Here is a 19,688-nt window from a genome sequence, read left to right as displayed (position 1 = left end):
TGAGTTTAAGGAAATTGTTTTCTGTACACATACACAATAGGGCACGGATGAACTCAGCGTGGTTGTCAGTGTGAACAAGACCTGTGCACAATAAGGCCAAACAAAACCCCAGCGTGGGGAGGGGATGTGGGTGTAAATCCCACCCCTAGCTAAGGAGCTACATGGGCTGTAAGTTAAGGGTGAGAGCTCTGTCTGTTCCCATTCTAGCTCCCAAACAACTGACACAAAAACCTATTAAGTTGATTAACAAGCTTTAAGCACCATGACTGGGCAGATATTCATCTATTCTAGCCCTCTAACCTATCTACATCCCAGTCACAGGCCCCATGTTATTTGCAGTTTGAGTCTCACCCTGGCTTACTCTGCTCCATGTGTGTCCTCATGGTAGATCCCTTGGTGTCCAGATCATCACAATTCCTCCTGAGCCATGACTCCTCGTACCCATCTCTGCCTTCCTGTGGTCCTTCTCTTACTCTTTTCTTCCTGGGACTCCTGGCTGGGATCAGAAGTCCATCCTTCCTATGTCCTCTGCCCAGTCATAGGAAACAAAGGTTGCACAACATTGACACTAGAGATGCTTGACGGTGCCAGCATCTGAACTGCAGACAGCTGTGTGGGCACTGAAGCTGGCATTTGAATACACGGAGCACAAGACCAAGCCCCAGCAGAGCTCCTGGCCAATACTAGCTGCTGGGATGACCTCCCTCTCAGGTTTAACAAGCTCTAGTGGGTGGCCAGACACCTAAGAGTGTACATAGGCAACCCAATGGGTCTAGAAAAAAAATGGGAACACAAAGATGGGTGAGTATGGAGTCGGGGGCAGGTCTGGCAGGAGATGGATGAGGAGGTGAATATAACCAAAATACAGCATGTAAACAGTCAAAGTCTTAATGAAAACATTAAAAATACATACTACCATGAATATTGGTATATGCATGTTTATTTGAATCTTGTTTTCAATTTTGGGGCTTATGTCTGGACGTGGAAGTGTAATTTTGAATCTTATGTAACCGCAGCATCCGGAGATGTGGCACCTCAGGGATCTCTTTGTCAGTGTGGTCGTATACAAAACCTCCCTGCTCTCCCATATCTCAGGGAGTGCTGCAGATCAGGCTCGCTGTGATGCTCTCGGGTAACGACGCCTTGTATTTCTACTTGACACTAGTTATGCTAGTCTTTATGGTGATAATAGTGCTTTTTCTAGTTTCATGACCTATACAACCTCAGTGTGTGTGTGTAAAATTAAAACCTAAGATCTACATACAAGAAAAAGTTCAGCAGCTGTATTTTTTGAATCTGTACTGTTCCTTTAACAGAACAATAATCTCCATTCATTTTTCTGTAAATGTCACATCTTCACCTTTCTTTACGGGTGACTGAAATCTCACTGTCTATATGCACCACGTTTGCCTCATCCATCTTTCTGCTAATGAACATGGAGACTGCTTCCATTTCTTAGCTACTGTGAATAGTGCAGCAGTGAACATGGACACATACGTGCCTCTGGGGAAGCATTCAGAGTCTTTGTGTGTGTGTGTGTGTGTGTGTGTGTGTATGTGTGTGTGTGTGTGTGTATGTGTGTGTGTGTGTGTGTGTGTGTGAGTGGTGTAACTAGGTGTGTGATAGTTCTAGTTTTTTCTTTGAGAAAATATGACTTTAACACTGTAAACTTGCTATTTAAAATGCAGAATTTTGCAGCTTTTTAAATTTTATTTTATTTTATTTTTATTTTTTTAAATTTTATTTTATTTCATTTTGCAACTAGGGTTACCTAGTTGTAGAGCATTAAAGTTTTCATTTATTGGCTAGATGTGGTGATTCACTTCTATAATGCTACAATTTGGGAGGCAGAGGCAGTAGAATTATTATGAATTTAAGGCTGGTCTAGAATTGAGTTGAGACTATGTCTCTGAAATCAAATTAAGCAAACCAGAGTTAAAACCCAAATCAAATACTGTTTTCAGAAGTATGCCACTAGATGGCAGTACAACAACACCTTAAACCATCCAAAGGCTTTCAGACTGCAGTGTGATCAGGACAGTGACTAAGCGACTTTATAATTCTTTTTGACATCATTGAGGCAATTTCATTTATCACAGAAAGTATTTCAGTGGCTTAGAGGGGCTCTCAAGCTTTGTTAGGCAAAGAACCTAAGAAGTATATAAATCTTTCTAAAACAAAAATTTAATTTTAGTTTTTATTTGTTTATTTTATTTTGAGGCTCTGGCTGTTCTGGAACTGGCTCTGTAGACCAGGCTGGCTCAGAGATCCTCCTGCCTCTGTTTCTGCTGGGATTAAAGGCATGCGCCATCACTGCCCCGCAGTTTGTTCACTTTATTAAAGGTTTTAATTAAAGTTGCTTTTAACAGTGTTAGCCATTTCTGCTTTGAAGGATGATGATTTTTTTTTTTTTGGTTGTTGTTAATTTTTATTTTGTTGTTTCTATTTTTTGAGACAGGATTTCATTTTATACTTATAGTCTAGTCTGTAACTTACTATGTAGACCAGGCTGGCCTTGAATTTGAGGCAAGCCTTGCAGGTGCTGAGATTGTGGGATGAGCCACGCTGCCCAGCTGGAAGATGAGAACTGCAGAGCAAGCACACTGACTAGGGAGTACTGGTATCAGCAATGACACGGTTCACACTCACTTGTTGGATTCTTTGACTCGCCAGCTTTGTTCGGCAAAGAATCAGTATTTAGTTCAAAGCTGCAAATATAGGAGCTGGCTTAGTTCGTGGGAAGTTCCTTTTGGTTAATGGCAGGGGAAATCAGGGCTTAAGTCATTTGTGGAGTTAAGATGGATTTACAGGTCATTTTAACATCTGAGCCTCTGGACCTACACAAATTCTTTTTTAATTGAAATAATGAGATAGAATTTCTCTATTAGAAGGAAATCCATTATTTATTATTATTATTATATCAGGCAGTGAAAGGGAAGGTCTCAGATCACCAACATTTGATAGTTATAGGATGAACCCAAACAATTGCATCAGTAACTTTTCTAGTTGCTGGTATTAAAATACCTCAGTTATCATCTGCCGGGAAGGGCGACTTATCTGGGCTCATGGTTCTGAAACTTTAGTGCATCATAGCTAGAAGACACGGACCATGTGGCGGCAGGCATTCATATACTGAATGGTGGACCTGCGAATGCCTACTTCCACATCCTTTCTGCTCAAGCTGTCTGTGAAGTTATTACACTCTTCTAGAAGGGTCACAGGAAGCCATCATCCAGGAAATGGAAGCTGGCTATTCCCTGCAAAGAGCCAAAGTTTCAGGATACTGCATTTGAAGGGCAAACAAACACTGGCTAACTTCTTTTCATTCAGGACACCAGTGAGCAAAAATATACCTGTAAGCCATGGTCACAGCCACGGTCACAGTCATGGTCACAGCTGTGGTCACAGTCATGGTCGCAGCTGTGGTCACAGCTGTAGTCACAGCCGATGGTGAGAACTGGAACGGCAGCAGACTGTGTCTCAGATTCAAACAGGTTGCCTGTTTCCATTCTTTCTGCAGGCCTCAGGGCTTCAATTCTTTTCTCCCACCTAATACCAGATCAGGTCCCCCCCTCCCCATCTACTTTCCCTCCCACTTATGATTGCTTTCTTCTCTCTCCCAAGTGGAACTGAGGCATCCTCACTTGGGCACTTCAGCTTGTTGAGCCTTTTGAATTCTGTGGACTGTATTTTGTGTATTCTGTATGTTTTTTCCCTAAAATTCACTTATTAGTGAGTGAGTACTAATAAAAGTAGATGCATGTCCTTTTGCATCTGAGTTACCTTACTCAGGATATTTTCTAGTTCCATCCATTTGCCTGCAAAAGTTAGGATGTCCTTGTTCTTAATAGTTGAGTAGTATTCCATTGTGTAAATGAATCACATTTTCTGTGTCCATTCTTCTGTCATGGGACATCTAGGTTTTTTTTTTCCAGCTTCTGGCTGTCACAAATATGGCCACTATGAACATAGTGGAACATGTGCCCCTATGGCATGGTGAGCCATTTTTTGGGTATATTCCCAAGAGTGGTATAGCTGTGTTTTCAGGTAGATCTATTTCCAATTTTCTTAGGAACCTCCAGACTGATTTCCAGAGTGGTTGTACCAGTTTGCAATTCCAACAGCAATGGAGGAGTGTTCCTCTTTCTCCATATCCTCGCCAGCATCTGCTGTCACCTGAGGTTTTGATCTTAGCCATTCTGACTGTTGTTAGGTGGAGTCTCAGGGTCATTTTGATTTGCATTTCTCTGATCACTGAGGACTTTGAACATTTCTTTAGGTGCTTCTCAGCCATTTGAGATTCCTCAGTTGTGAATTCTCGGTTTAGTTCTTTACCCCAGTTTTTGATTGGGTGGTTTTTTTTGTTGTTTTGTTGTTTTTTTTTTTTTTTTTTTGTGATTAACTTCTTGAGTTCTCTATATATTTTGGATATTAGCCCTCTATCAGATATGGGGTTATTGTAAAAGTTGTCAACCTTGCTATTTTTCAAAAAAGATGTATTTGGAGTTGAGGGAATGGGTCAGCAGGGAAGAGCACTGGCTGCTCTTCCAGATGACTGGGGTTTGATTTCTAGCACCCACATGGTGGCTCACAACTGTCTGCAAATCTAGTTTCAGGGGATCTGATCCCCTCTTTTGAGTTCCAGAGGAACCCAGGCAGACATGTGGTGCACAGACATGCATGCAGGCAAACCATCCCTACATGTAAAATAAAAACAAATAAAAATGAAAAAACTATTTATTTTATATGTATGTATGTGCACTTGAGAGCATGTGTGCATATCACATACACGCATGAGCCTGTGGAGGCCAGAAGGGTGTCGTCCCCTGGCACTAGCATCACAGGGAGCTGTGAACTGACTCATGGAACACTGGCTACTGAATTCAAGGCCTCTGCAGGGGCTCTTAACTGCTCAACCAGCTCTCCAGTCTCCACCATTTTCCCCCCTAATCTACTGGTTTTATTTTTATTTCAATTCCATGAAGACAGACTTTATCACTGGTAACCTCCCAATGGTCTCTTCTCTGTCTTTGTCTTGCTTTCAGGCCATTTTTGTTTGTTGTTTTGTTTGTTGTTTTGTTCATTTGTTTGTTTGTTGCTTTTTGGATACAAGATCTCAGTTTGTAGTCTAGGCCGGCCTAGTCTAGACTATCTCACTATGTAGCCTAGGGTAGCCTCAACCTTATGGCAATCCTCATTTAAGTACTGAGCAGTCTATGTAGGTTTCTCTGATTGCAACCCATATTTACTTTCTAAAAATGAACATTTTTTTCATGTGCCTAATATAATCAGTTATATTGATGTTTGTAACTGAGGTTTATTCATTTCCATACTTATGGCAGTGTGAATGAATTAATTATATAAAGATATATACCTTGTTGATGAGCATTTGATCTCTCTCTCCCCCCTCCCCCTCTCTGTCTTACAGTTTTTTGGTGTTTATTTGTAAGAAGTTTTCCAGTATCTATACCTACAGAGAACAGAAAACTTTAGTGTATGAAAATGTTCAAGTTGTTTTTGCTTATTTGTGTGTGTGTGTGCATGTGTGTGGGTCTGAGTGTGTGCACAGGGGCTAAGGAGGGATAGTAGCTGTCACTCTGTTCCTTAATGCTTTGAGACAGGGTCACTCACTGAGCCTGGACTTAGGCTGGTGGTCAGTAAACCCCAGTGATTTCCTGTCTTCACAGATTCACAGAACTGGGTCACAGCTACACGGAGCTGTGCCTGTATGTATGTATGTATGTGTGTGTGTATGTATGTATGTATGTATGTATGTGTGTACATATGCATGTATGTATTCTTATCTCATATATTACATCCCAACTACAATTTTCCTCCCTCCCCTTCCCATAGTCTCTCCCTCTATCTTTCCCTCTTCTGCAGACAACCTCCCCATCTCCCCCCCAGAAAAGAGCAGGCCTCCAGGGACATCAACCAAACATGGCATAACATGCTACAATGAGAGCAGCACAAACCCTCATATCAAGGCTGGATGAGGTAACCCAGTAAAAGGAAAAGGGTCCCAAAGGCAGGCAAAGCGTCATGGGCAGCCCCCACTTCCACTGTTAGAACAGAATCTTACAACATGCAGAAGACCTAGGTCAGACCCATACAGGCTCCCCAATCTCTGTGAGCTCACTCACAGAGTCAGTGTCAGTTGACTCTGTGGGCCATGCCCTTGTGGTGACCTCTGGCTCTGGCAATCCTTCCCTCCCCTCTCCTACAGGACTCTGCCTAACACTTGGCTGTGGGACTCTGTATGGTAGTGGTAGTATCTGTGGTTTTTTTTTTTTTTTTTTTTCATGAGTTCTGGGGATTTTAAAAATTCATTTGTTTATTTTTACATAATTTGTGCATACATGATATGTGTACATATGCATATGTGTTTGTGTGTGTGGGCATGTGTATTCCATGGCATGCTTGTGGAGGTCACAGGATAGTCTTGGGATCGGTGCTTTCCTTTCACCTTGTCCGAAGAAGCATCTCTTCTGTTTGTTGCTACTCCGTGCACTCCAGATTAGCTGGTTTAGGAGATTCTGGGGGGTCCTTTGTCTCTGCTTCCAATCTGACTCCCGGATTGTTGGGATTACAGGTATGTGCCAGTATGTCTGGCTTTTCTGTGGGTTCTGGTAATGTGAACTCAGGCTCAGGCTGGGTACCACCAGCCTCTTTACCCACTCAGCCATCTCTCCAGCTTCAAGTGTTCAATAATCCTACCAGTGCTTGGTGTTGTTAGACTTTAAGTCTATACTGATCAAACGGATACTATTATTTTTATATATGCAATTCATATTTCTGATTACTAATGAAGATGAGGAGGAGTTTGCCTAGTAAGGGGTTGTCATGGGTGGGTCTCTGTTATGATTGACAGGCTTGGACTATGTTAACCCTTGCTCACTGCACATGTCCCTTTCCATGATGCATCTGGTTTTAATCATGTGCAGGCTCAGTCAATGCATAGGCATAACATGGTAAATCAGGGTTTTCCCCTAAGAGTTCAGTCAGAGGACATACCTGATGTTTTTATACATGTGCCCCAAACCAATTTCATTAAAATTGACCCCTGCCTCCCATACCTGGATCTGTTCTGTAACTTTGTTAGATTGGAAAATGACCACATCCACTGTTCTGTGTGGGATATGTATGCAGCTTTCTGTACACAAGGTACCTGTGTTGTGTGCATTATCGGAATCTTCCGGGTGCATTTTTTCCTTAGTGCATACAGTGTAGCTACTTTATATTCAGTATCTGGCAATTCTATCTTCTAAAACCTGTGGAGCAATACACCTGTTATCTGTTATTTCTGCCAATTATTTCTTATGATTTATTGGTGTATTTAGTATTTTAAAATCATGAGTGTCTATCTTGCTGAGGCTAATTGGTGAGATTATGTTACAGGTAATTTTTTCCATGTTCAGTATGTTTTATCACTGTGCCAAATTCCTAAATTAAACAACTTAAAGATCCGTTCTGGGCTGTGGTTTCAGGGAATTTAGACTATACTCAGCTGGGTTCTGTTGTTTGCAGGCAGTAGAAAGGCTCATAGCAGGGATCAAGGTACAGACAATCTTACCTCAGGAAGTTGAGGGCAGGGGGCTCAGAGATGTTTCCTGGAACAAGATCTTCCCTACAAGGCACTCTGGCGGCAGCACACCTGTAATAGTCCATTCAGCCACGAAACCAGGATCGCATCAATCTACTTTCTTGGCCTGAAGAGTTTTCCAGGGTCGTGCCTACCCCACCCCCCAAGGTTGTGTTATCTTCATGCTTCCTGGCTCACAATGGGAACTTTGGGGGTTAGCTCTCTACTCCCAGTGATCCCTGTTCATAGATTTATCTCCGGCTTTTGCATTTGTCATATGTCAGTCACATTTGGGTTTCAGCTGTCTTTTTCCTGTCTTTGTCTTTAGTGTTCTTCTTACTTCCTTGCAGACTAAGACATGCATTAAAATTAAACTCATGGTAATTTATTCAAGACTCAGTGGCATCTTATAAGGAAGGAGTTCTTTTTTAAAATTTGTTTTGTGTGTGTGTATGTGTGTGTATGTGTGTTTGTGTATGTGTGTGTGTGTATATGTGTGTATGTGTGTTTGTGTATGTGTGTGTATGTGTGTGTGAGTATGTGTGTGTATGTGTATATGTGTATGTGTGTGTGTATGAATGTGTATGTGTGTGTGTGTGTATATGTGTGTGTATGTGTATATGTGTATATGTGTGTGTGTGACTCAACTCAGATGCTTAAGTTTGGCAGCACTGCATTTACCTGCCATGTTATCTTATTGCTCTGATCTCTCTCTCTCTCCTCCTTCCCTCCCTCCCTCCCTTCTTTCTCTTTCTTTTTTGTTCTTTTTGAGCTAGGGCCTTTTGTAGCCCAGGCTGTTTGGCCAAATGGCTTCTGATTCTCTACTAACTACGCACTAGAGTTACAGGCCTGCACCAACAGAACACAGGACAAGTACCCTTACCTACTGAGCTCCACTCCCAGTGAAGGACAAGTACCCTTACCTACTGAGCTACACTCCCAGTGAAGGACAAGTACCCTTACGTACTGAGCTACACTCCCAGTGAGGGCAAGTACCCTTACCTACTGAGCTACACTCCTAGTGAAGGACAAGTACCCTTACCTACTGAGCTACACTCCCAGTGAAGGACAAGTACCCTTACCTACTGAGCTCCACTCCCAATGAAGGACAAGTACCCTTACCTACTGAGCTCCACTCCCAATGAAGGACAAGTACCCTTACCTACTGAGCTACACTCCCAGTGAAGGACAAGTACCCTTACCTACTGAGCTCCACTCCCAATGAAGGACAAGTACCCTTACCTACTGAGCTCCACTCCCAATGAAGGACAAGTACCCTTACCTACTGAGCTACACTCCCAGTGAAGGACAAGTAGCCTTACCTACTGAGCTCCACTCCCAATGAAGGACAAGTACCCTTACCTACTGAGCTACACTCCCAGTGAAGGACAAGTACCCTTACCTACTGAGCTACACTCCCAGTGAAGGACAAGTACCCTTACCTACTGAGCTACACTCCCAGTGAAATGACAGGTACACCACCTACTGAGCTACACTCCCAGTGAAGGACAAGTACCCTTACCTACTGAGCTACCCTCCCAGTGAAGGACAAGTACCCTTACCTACTGAGCTACACTCCCAGTGAAGGACAAGTACCCTTACCTACTGAGCTACACTCCCAGTGAAATGACAAGTACCCTTACCTACTGAGCTACACTCCCAGTGAAGGACAAGTACCCTTACCTACTGAGCTACACTCACATTAAGGGACAAGTACCCTTACGTACTGAGCTACACTCACATTAAAGGACAAGTACCCTTACCTACTGAGCTACACTCACAGTAAAGGACAAGTACCCTTACCTACTGAGCTACACTCCCAGTGAAGGACAAGTACCCTTACCTACTGAGCTACACTCACAGTGAAATGACAAGTACCCTTACCTACTGAGCTACACTCCCAGTGAAGGACAAGTACCCTTACCTACTGAGCTACACTCACATTAAAGGACAAGTACCCTTACCTACTGAGCTACACTCACAGTAAAGGACAAGTACCCTTACCTACTGAGCTACACTCCCAGTGAAGGACAAGTACCCGTACGTACTGAGCTACACTCCCAGTGAAGGACAAGTACCCTTACCTACTGAGCTACACTCACATTAAAGGACAAGTACCCTTACCTACTGAGCTACACTCACAGTAAAGGACAAGTACCCTTACCTACTGAGCTACACTCCCAGTGAAGGACAAGTACCCTTACTTACTGAGCTGCACTCCCAGTGAAGGACAAGTACCCTTACTTACTGAGCTGCACTCCCAGTGAAGGACAAGTACCCTTACCTACTGAGCTACACTCCCAGTGAAGGACAAGTACCCTTACTTACTGAGCTGCACTCACAGTAAAGGACAAGTACCCTTACTTACTGAGCTACACTCCCAGTGAAGGACAAGTACCCTTACTTACTGAGCTGCACTCCCAGTGAAGGACAAGTACCCTTACCTACTGAGCTACACTCCCAGTGAAGGACAAGTACCCTTACCTACTGAGCTACACTCCCAGTGAAGGACAAGTACCCTTACCTACTGAGCTACACTCACAGTAAAGGACAAGTACCCTTACCTACTGAGCTACACTCCCAGTGAAGGACAAGTACCCTTACCTACTGAGCTACACTCACAGTAAAGGACAAGTACCCTTACCTACTGAGCTACACTCCCAGTGAAATGACAAGTACCCTTACCTACTGAGCTGCACTCCCAGTGAAGGACAAGTACCCTTACCTACTGAGCTACACTCCCAGTGAAGGACAAGTACCCTTACCTACTGAGCTGCACTCCCAGTGAAGGACAAGTACCCTTACCTACTGAGCTGCACTCCCAGTGAAGGACAAGTACCCTTACCTACTGAGCTACACTCACAGTGAAATGACAAGTACCCTTACCTACTGAGCTACACTCACAGTGAAATGACAAGTACCCTTACCTACTGAGCTACACTCCCAGTGAAGGACAAGTACCCTTACCTACTGAGCTACACTCCCAGTGAAGGACAAGTACCCTTACCTACTGAGCTACACTCCCAGTGAAATGACAGGTACACCACCTACTGAGCTACACTCCCAGTGAAGGACAAGTACCCTTACCTACTGAGCTACCCTCCCAGTGAAGGACAAGTACCCTTACCTACTGAGCTACACTCCCAGTGAAGGACAAGTACCCTTACCTACTGAGCTACACTCCCAGTGAAATGACAAGTACCCTTACCTACTGAGCTACACTCCCAGTGAAGGACAAGTACCCTTACCTACTGAGCTACACTCACATTAAGGGACAAGTACCCTTACGTACTGAGCTACACTCACATTAAAGGACAAGTACCCTTACCTACTGAGCTACACTCACAGTAAAGGACAAGTACCCTTACCTACTGAGCTACACTCCCAGTGAAGGACAAGTACCCTTACCTACTGAGCTACACTCACAGTGAAATGACAAGTACCCTTACCTACTGAGCTACACTCCCAGTGAAGGACAAGTACCCTTACCTACTGAGCTACACTCACATTAAAGGACAAGTACCCTTACCTACTGAGCTACACTCACAGTAAAGGACAAGTACCCTTACCTACTGAGCTACACTCCCAGTGAAGGACAAGTACCCGTACGTACTGAGCTACACTCCCAGTGAAGGACAAGTACCCTTACCTACTGAGCTACACTCACATTAAAGGACAAGTACCCTTACCTACTGAGCTACACTCACAGTAAAGGACAAGTACCCTTACCTACTGAGCTACACTCCCAGTGAAGGACAAGTACCCTTACTTACTGAGCTGCACTCCCAGTGAAGGACAAGTACCCTTACTTACTGAGCTGCACTCCCAGTGAAGGACAAGTACCCTTACCTACTGAGCTACACTCCCAGTGAAGGACAAGTACCCTTACTTACTGAGCTGCACTCACAGTAAAGGACAAGTACCCTTACTTACTGAGCTACACTCCCAGTGAAGGACAAGTACCCTTACTTACTGAGCTGCACTCCCAGTGAAGGACAAGTACCCTTACCTACTGAGCTACACTCCCAGTGAAGGACAAGTACCCTTACCTACTGAGCTACACTCCCAGTGAAGGACAAGTACCCTTACCTACTGAGCTACACTCACAGTAAAGGACAAGTACCCTTACCTACTGAGCTACACTCCCAGTGAAGGACAAGTACCCTTACCTACTGAGCTACACTCACAGTAAAGGACAAGTACCCTTACCTACTGAGCTACACTCCCAGTGAAATGACAAGTACCCTTACCTACTGAGCTGCACTCCCAGTGAAGGACAAGTACCCTTACCTACTGAGCTACACTCCCAGTGAAGGACAAGTACCCTTACCTACTGAGCTGCACTCCCAGTGAAGGACAAGTACCCTTACCTACTGAGCTGCACTCCCAGTGAAGGACAAGTACCCTTACCTACTGAGCTACACTCACAGTGAAATGACAAGTACCCTTACCTACTGAGCTACACTCACAGTGAAATGACAAGTACCCTTACCTACTGAGCTACACTCCCAGTGAAGGACAAGTACCCTTACCTACTGAGCTACACTCCCAGTGAAGGACAAGTACCCTTACCTACTGAGCTACACTCCCAGTGAAATGACAGGTACACCACCTACTGAGCTACACTCCCAGTGAAGGACAAGTACCCTTACCTACTGAGCTACCCTCCCAGTGAAGGACAAGTACCCTTACCTACTGAGCTACACTCCCAGTGAAGGACAAGTACCCTTACCTACTGAGCTACACTCCCAGTGAAATGACAAGTACCCTTACCTACTGAGCTACACTCCCAGTGAAGGACAAGTACCCTTACCTACTGAGCTACACTCACATTAAGGGACAAGTACCCTTACGTACTGAGCTACACTCACATTAAAGGACAAGTACCCTTACCTACTGAGCTACACTCACAGTAAAGGACAAGTACCCTTACCTACTGAGCTACACTCCCAGTGAAGGACAAGTACCCTTACCTACTGAGCTACACTCACAGTGAAATGACAAGTACCCTTACCTACTGAGCTACACTCCCAGTGAAGGACAAGTACCCTTACCTACTGAGCTACACTCACATTAAAGGACAAGTACCCTTACCTACTGAGCTACACTCACAGTAAAGGACAAGTACCCTTACCTACTGAGCTACACTCCCAGTGAAGGACAAGTACCCGTACGTACTGAGCTACACTCCCAGTGAAGGACAAGTACCCTTACCTACTGAGCTACACTCACATTAAAGGACAAGTACCCTTACCTACTGAGCTACACTCACAGTAAAGGACAAGTACCCTTACCTACTGAGCTACACTCCCAGTGAAGGACAAGTACCCTTACTTACTGAGCTGCACTCCCAGTGAAGGACAAGTACCCTTACTTACTGAGCTGCACTCCCAGTGAAGGACAAGTACCCTTACCTACTGAGCTACACTCCCAGTGAAGGACAAGTACCCTTACTTACTGAGCTGCACTCACAGTAAAGGACAAGTACCCTTACTTACTGAGCTACACTCCCAGTGAAGGACAAGTACCCTTACTTACTGAGCTGCACTCCCAGTGAAGGACAAGTACCCTTACCTACTGAGCTACACTCCCAGTGAAGGACAAGTACCCTTACCTACTGAGCTACACTCCCAGTGAAGGACAAGTACCCTTACCTACTGAGCTACACTCACAGTAAAGGACAAGTACCCTTACCTACTGAGCTACACTCCCAGTGAAGGACAAGTACCCTTACCTACTGAGCTACACTCACAGTAAAGGACAAGTACCCTTACCTACTGAGCTACACTCCCAGTGAAATGACAAGTACCCTTACCTACTGAGCTGCACTCCCAGTGAAGGACAAGTACCCTTACCTACTGAGCTACACTCCCAGTGAAGGACAAGTACCCTTACCTACTGAGCTACACTCACAGTAAAGGACAAGTACCCTTACCTACTGAGCTACACTCCCAGTGAAATGACAAGTACCCTTACCTACTGAGCTGCACTCCCAGTGAAGGACAAGTACCCTTACCTACTGAGCTACACTCACAGTGAAATGACAAGTACCCTTACCTACTGAGCTGCACTCCCAGTGAGGGCAAGTACCCTTACCTACTGAGCTACACTCCCAGTGAAGGACAAGTACCCTTACGTACTGAGCTACACTCCCAGTGAAAGGGAGGATTTAGAGTTTCTATTTCACACGTGTAGAAGTAGAACCAAGAATAACCTTTAAGAAAATGTAGAATAGTTTGCATTATTCTCCCATTTAAGATCCTCCAATAGTTTTCACTCACACTTAAAAATATAACAGGGACTATCCCAGCCTTCAAGCTGCAGAGTTCGTTACTTCTCAGCCTATGTAGGCCTCTATTGCCACCTGTCTCTGACTTTAGCATATTGAGCTTAGTCCTGCCTTAGGGCTATTAGACCATATGGATTCAGCCTGGTGTTCTTTCTCTTTGTTCAGTGCAGAGTTCTCACCTCAGAGCTCTCAGTGCCGAGTTCTCATGCTACCCTGTTTTGATTCTTTCAGGGCATTTCTTTGAGACAACATTTGTCATTTATTTTTAAAATTCTACCAGAATGCAAAACCAGAGAGAATAGGGGCTTTGTTTATGGGGGGCGTCACTCTTCTCTTTTGCTTAGAGTAGCTCTTGGTGCATATGACTGGTGTTGAGTATTGGCTATTTATGCCCTTTTGACAGACAGGACCCGGGCTATTCAGGGCTCCGTTGTTCCATGCTTTCCTGTTATTGTCCCAGCCTAATTGGTCTCATTAATCTCCTTATATATGGGACTTCTGTATGGGCCTCACTATGTAGCTCTGGTTAGCCTGAATTCCCTATGGAGGCACACTGGCCTCAAGCTTATAGAGACATGCCTACCTTCTGCCCTCCAAATGCTGGGCTCAGAGATGCATGCCACCACACCTGGCTTTCTTTCCCTTTTACCCTCCTTCCTTCCTTCCTTCCTTCCTTCCTTCCTTCCTTCTTTTTTTTTTTTTTTGTTTTAAGATTTGTTTATTTTTATTTTATGTATATGGATATTTTGCTTACATGTATGCCTGTTCACCTGGTGTTTGTGGGGGCCAGAAGAAAGTGTCAGTTCCTTGGAACTGGAATTACAGATGACTGTGAGCTGCCATGTTGGTGTTGGGAACCCAACCTGGATCCTCTGGAAGAGCCGTCAATGCTCTTAACCACGGAGCCATCTCTCCAGCTCCCCGCCATGTATGTAATATATAATAGGAAGAGAAGGAAATGAACATAGGTTGATCATCTCTTACATGTCAAGTGCAACATTATGAATCATTTTATATTCTCACAATAATACTATGTAACTGGATATTATTTATAACCATTTTGTAGATGAAAAAAAGCAACAACTCAAGGTTCAGCATTTTACAGGATAGGATAATAAGCAAGCATCTGGGATTGAAACCCAACTAGATAAAATATGCCCCGATTGAGTGAAGTTTTGCAGAGTTGTGGGCTGCTCTATGGAGCAGGTCAGCTACTTACTTAGTTGGCAGTTTCAGTAGACCCAGTGGAGGTGTGCCTGTATTTGGGTAGAAGAGGGAGGCCTTGGAGATGATCATACACGAGGCTCCTGCATATCTAATCAGTGCCTGTTATTTGCAGCACTGTGGGATACAAGCAGAGTTTCTGAAGGTAGTTATTTCAGTCAGGCCACTAACTCACCCTGGTGTGCTGGGTTGCATTTGAAACGTTCCTCATAGGCTCGTGTGTTCAAAGGCTTGGTCTCCAGCCGTTGCCACCGTTTGGAAGTTTGTGGGAAGTTTAGGAGATGGAGATTTGAGAGAGGAAGTGTGCCATGAGGACAGGCTGTGGGCTTGTACAGTGTGCTTCCACTTCCTTCCTGCTCTCTGACTCTCCACTGGATACAATGTGACCAGCAGCCGCCATAGCTTTCTACCCAGGAGTGACTGTGCCCTTCTTAAACTGTAAGCCAAAATAAAATCTTTCTCACTTAAGTTGCTGTTTGCCAAGTATTTGATCATAGCAGTGAGAGAAATAAGTAATACACTGGATCACTGGGCAAAAAAGGAAAATGAGTGTATACCACACCACCAAATATATTTTTTATGTAACAAAATTTTATTTTTATTTTTTTACAGAAATTCAGATATTCCAACAAATTTCTTTACATTTCCTGGACCTTAAAAAATTACACACAACTTTTGGACATAATAGAACAAAATGAGAAAAGGAGTCTTTTTTAAAGGTAAAAACATATTTCTTATACTTAACATTTAGTGGTTTACATGTGTGTTACCTATGTACAAATGGTTTATCATCAATGATCCATCTTCATAGCACTGCGGTGTGCTAAATTACACTCAGAGTTTATGGCAAAAACATAAAAGCATTTGCATGTGGAGAGGAAGTACCTTTTATTGTTTTGAAACATTACTGCTAATGATGTAGGACCCAGACAGAATCATAATTTATATGGATTAGAGGAACCTAATACCTTCTGATTTTAGTATAAATATAGAGATGCCTCCCCTTAAATAAAAGGTGAATATTTTTAAAAGTTGTGTGTAATTAAATTTAGTAAGTAGGGTATTTTGGATGCCTCGGGACAAGTACCTAAAGCAATGACCAGCCCCCAGGATGACCAGGACTACAATTACAGAGGCTATCATTCCCTTAATTTAGTGCTTGGGAAAGCCTGAGTTTTCTTTCTGTGAACTGGGTTCTAGTTACGTGAGCATTTGAGTGTATTTGTAATGTATTTTTAGCCATCAGAAACATTTGCTTCGTGACAACATGGCTAAAAATAAGAACACGGTCTTATGGGAGCATAAGAGAGGGCAACCTGATTCTCGTGTTGTCCTCCAGCTGATGCTCGAGTGGGATGCTGATTTAGCCCAATCCTGAGCCTGGGAGTGCAGGCATTCTATTTGTGTGGTTTTTTTTCTGCTCAAATCTAGAACATGGGCTGGCTTGCATTGAGCCCCCTTTATATGTACTCCAACTTGCGTTTATACTCAGACAATGAAGAACTACTTTAATATCAAGTATTTCTCTGTTGTTGGACTGAGGCAGGACATGTTATAAGGGCAACGGTTGGGGGACCCTGGAAGGAAAAGATTCTTGAAGACAGCTAATTGTAACTACTTTCAAGTACCAGCTAACCAAAAGGGAAAAAATATGAGAAATTTCAAAATCAACATTAATAAACAAAAGGTAACTTATTCCTATCAAGTTCCTTTGACATATAAGTATATAGTTATTTACTTCTAAGGCTATTAAGTTTTTACTTATTTTGTTAGTACCACTTACTATCATTTAGAAGTAGATTTAATGGAATAGTTTCTTTTAACAAAACAAAAATGAGTATATGTCAGTAAAGGAAATAAAGAATGTGGATTTCTAGTGACATATAGAATGAAGAAATAGAAAACTCATATTTTAGATATCTATTTATAAAGTATATTAAATTCCTATGCATATACTAGGGAGAATTAGAAAAAGTGTTTATTTGACAGTAGCCTATATATTACATGAGAGAGCATCCAAGTGAAAATAAACTTTCTATATTGTTCAGAGCTCCTTGATGCTGTTTTGTCAATGACAGGGGAATCTATGTTGCTTGGGAACCTATGATGTCTGGATGTACTTCCTGTGATTCACAGTTTGATGGAGTCATAGCACATGGCAGAAACATTTCCTTCGTGATAAGTCGTACAAACAGATTAAACTGAACACACATTGGGTAAGAAGTTTGAAGGGCTAAGTCTCTTAATAACCATGTGGTTGTAACTAATTGCACAGTGACATGAGTGGACAGTAGCAATGAGGGATCAAGGATTAGAGGCATTCCTCAAGACGTGACACTCCATGGGCCTCTTGGCTACTGGGATGGGAATAGTCTAGAACTAACTGCCCTTTTATTTCATTTAATAGCATTGAAAGATTAAAGCTTTTTTTGTTTTGTTTTGTTTTCAGTTTGATTTAAAAAGGACAGTTTATAAACCTCGATACATATGTATTTTACAGAATTCTAGCACATTTGTATTCTTCTTTCTTAAACTATTTCCTGAATATGATTTTCATGAGTATTATCTGATCTTATCTAATGACAGTTTCCAATGAGCTGGTGTTTAATCCGTAATCATAGCTCCTCTCAGAAAAATGACTCGAGTCTCTGCAGATCTAGAATCAGAAGGTGCTTTGAAGAGTAGATGTTCCACTTTTGTGTGTAGTCGTCTCTGGACTCTGATCTCTCCCAAGCGTCTTCCTTCTTGGTGCTGATGTACAAAGCTGTTTGTTTAGCTGTTATTTGACTTGTTTTGTGCTCATTCTAGAGAATATTGGCTTAACAGAACTGTAGAGAAGAGAGAGAGAAAGGGTTGGGGGAAGAAAAAAAAACACATCATTTCTTTTGTCAGCAAGAGTTTCATGTGTTAGTTATGGGACAATAACACCACAGTGGGGCCTACAACTTAATGCAGGGTTTGCTTAGCATGCAGAGGAATGATGAGGTGCCTGTCACCCTAGTACTTGGAAGGTAGAGGGAGGAGGATCAGAAATTCAAGGTCATCTGTAGGTTCATAGGGAGCTTGAGGCTAGCCCTGGCTGCATGAGACCATACCTTAAAATTAAATACGCTTCCCATGCCAACAAATAGTTCAAAGGCGCTGTGGATTTATTACCCAAAGACTTTGAGCAGTCTGTCCCATTAGACAGAGTACCACCTGCTCAACCAGGGGCTTCAGAAATTGCAAATATCCATGTGAGTCGAGACTGTGGCTGCTTTAAGGGAGTGGGAAGATCGTAGAGCTGTCCCAAGCATCGGGATCTGGCCTGGCATAGAAAACGTCTCAACCATTTTCCTTTTGCTGTTTTATTTATTTTGCACGGCATTGTGACAGGTGTAAAAAAATGAGTATGTACAGATCCAATCGCCTTTAAATACCAACCATTTCCTTCCCAGGTTTCTCTATTTCTTATGTGAATGTACACTTACTTAATAGAGTTGGAATCACAGCACAGATGACACTGTTTAACATTTTAAACATGAATTAAACAGTCTATATAATTAGTACTAGACTCCAGTGGCTGTATAATATTCCGTTCTACTTTCATTCTAATGGCTGTACAATATTCCATTGTATTTTCATTCCTTTACATCCCATGCTCCACAGTCCATTCTCCACTATTTCATTATTTCCAGACGTACAGGCCGATGATGATTTCTTTCACCTTGGGAGGTGTTGGTTGTTGAGGCTGAGTCTCACTCTATAGCCCAGACTGGTGTCAAACTTATAATCATTTTGCCTCAGTTTCCAGAGCTCTGGAATTTTGGACATTCACCCCACACCCAGCTGTTGTAGATTTTTTTAATTTATTTGTTAATATAAACAATGGGCCTTTTTGTATCTAAGAATCTTTGTTCTTTGGGACACATCAGGGAGTGGATGGTTTCTCTGTTAAATTGAAGGCTGTACTTGTGCTACCATAACTAGACCCTCACTTAGCCCTTTTCTTGGGATGGTCATCATGGACTTTGGTTCAAATATATTCTATAGAGTGGGAATTTGGGTCCATGGACTAGCCAGCTGTGGTGTGGCAGGCTTGGGCCAAAAGGCCACAGGCTCCCTGTTTTTGCAGCGCAGTACTTTAGGACACAGATGAGCTTCTGGTTCCTGAGTGCTAGAAACGCTGCTGAAAGATTGTGTTATCATCTGCGGGGCTTTCCTCCCTGATTTCTGCCACACTTAAAGCATCTCGGGCACATTATGATCTTAATGAACTTGCCTCAGCAAGACATTTTAGTTATTTTAATGTGCCCAGAACACAAAGAGGATAATTGAAATATGTTCATGTTATAATGATGATTTGTCTGTAATGATTTTGTGAGATGAGTCATGCTAGCAGAAACCCCACAGGAGGGAACACTGTCTCTAGACAGTGTTAAAACTACACAAGGAATGGTGGGTCTTACACGGTGCTGAAGGGGGTCCTGAACCTTGGATGGCCTGGTGTGTTACCTTGAGCAGAGCCTAAAGGTTAGGTTTGTGGGTCCAGGGTTCTGCTAGGTTTGAATGCCCCACTTTGAAAAACTTTCTATTTAAAGTTCACACAGGTGA

General features: G+C 43.0%; 1 protein-coding gene across 3 annotated transcripts in view; it reads right to left on the bottom strand.

Annotated features, from left to right (window-relative positions):
* Positions 1-15,747: 15,747 nt before the first annotated feature.
* The window catches only part of Lhfpl3 (LHFPL tetraspan subfamily member 3), a 549,054-nt gene continuing 545,113 nt past the window's right edge, over positions 15,748-19,688 (bottom strand). For all 3 annotated transcript variants that reach the window (XM_029476925.2, XM_021162985.3, XM_021162984.3), the window contains one exon: positions 15,748-17,923. Coding sequence is in view for 1 of the 3 variants with exons in the window: in XM_021162984.3 (XP_021018643.1) it covers positions 17,895-17,923 (29 nt within the window). In the remaining 2 variants the exon portion in view is untranslated. The remainder of the gene's footprint in view (positions 17,924-19,688) is intronic.

The sequence above is a fragment of the Mus caroli genome, unplaced genomic scaffold (genome assembly GCF_978045245.1).
Source record: "Mus caroli unplaced genomic scaffold, Mus_caroli_1 scaffold_4, whole genome shotgun sequence".
In the NCBI taxonomy this organism is placed as follows: Eukaryota; Metazoa; Chordata; class Mammalia; order Rodentia; family Muridae; genus Mus; species Mus caroli.
Note: the sequence above shows the minus strand (reverse complement) of the source record. Positions and strands in the feature narration are given on the sequence as shown.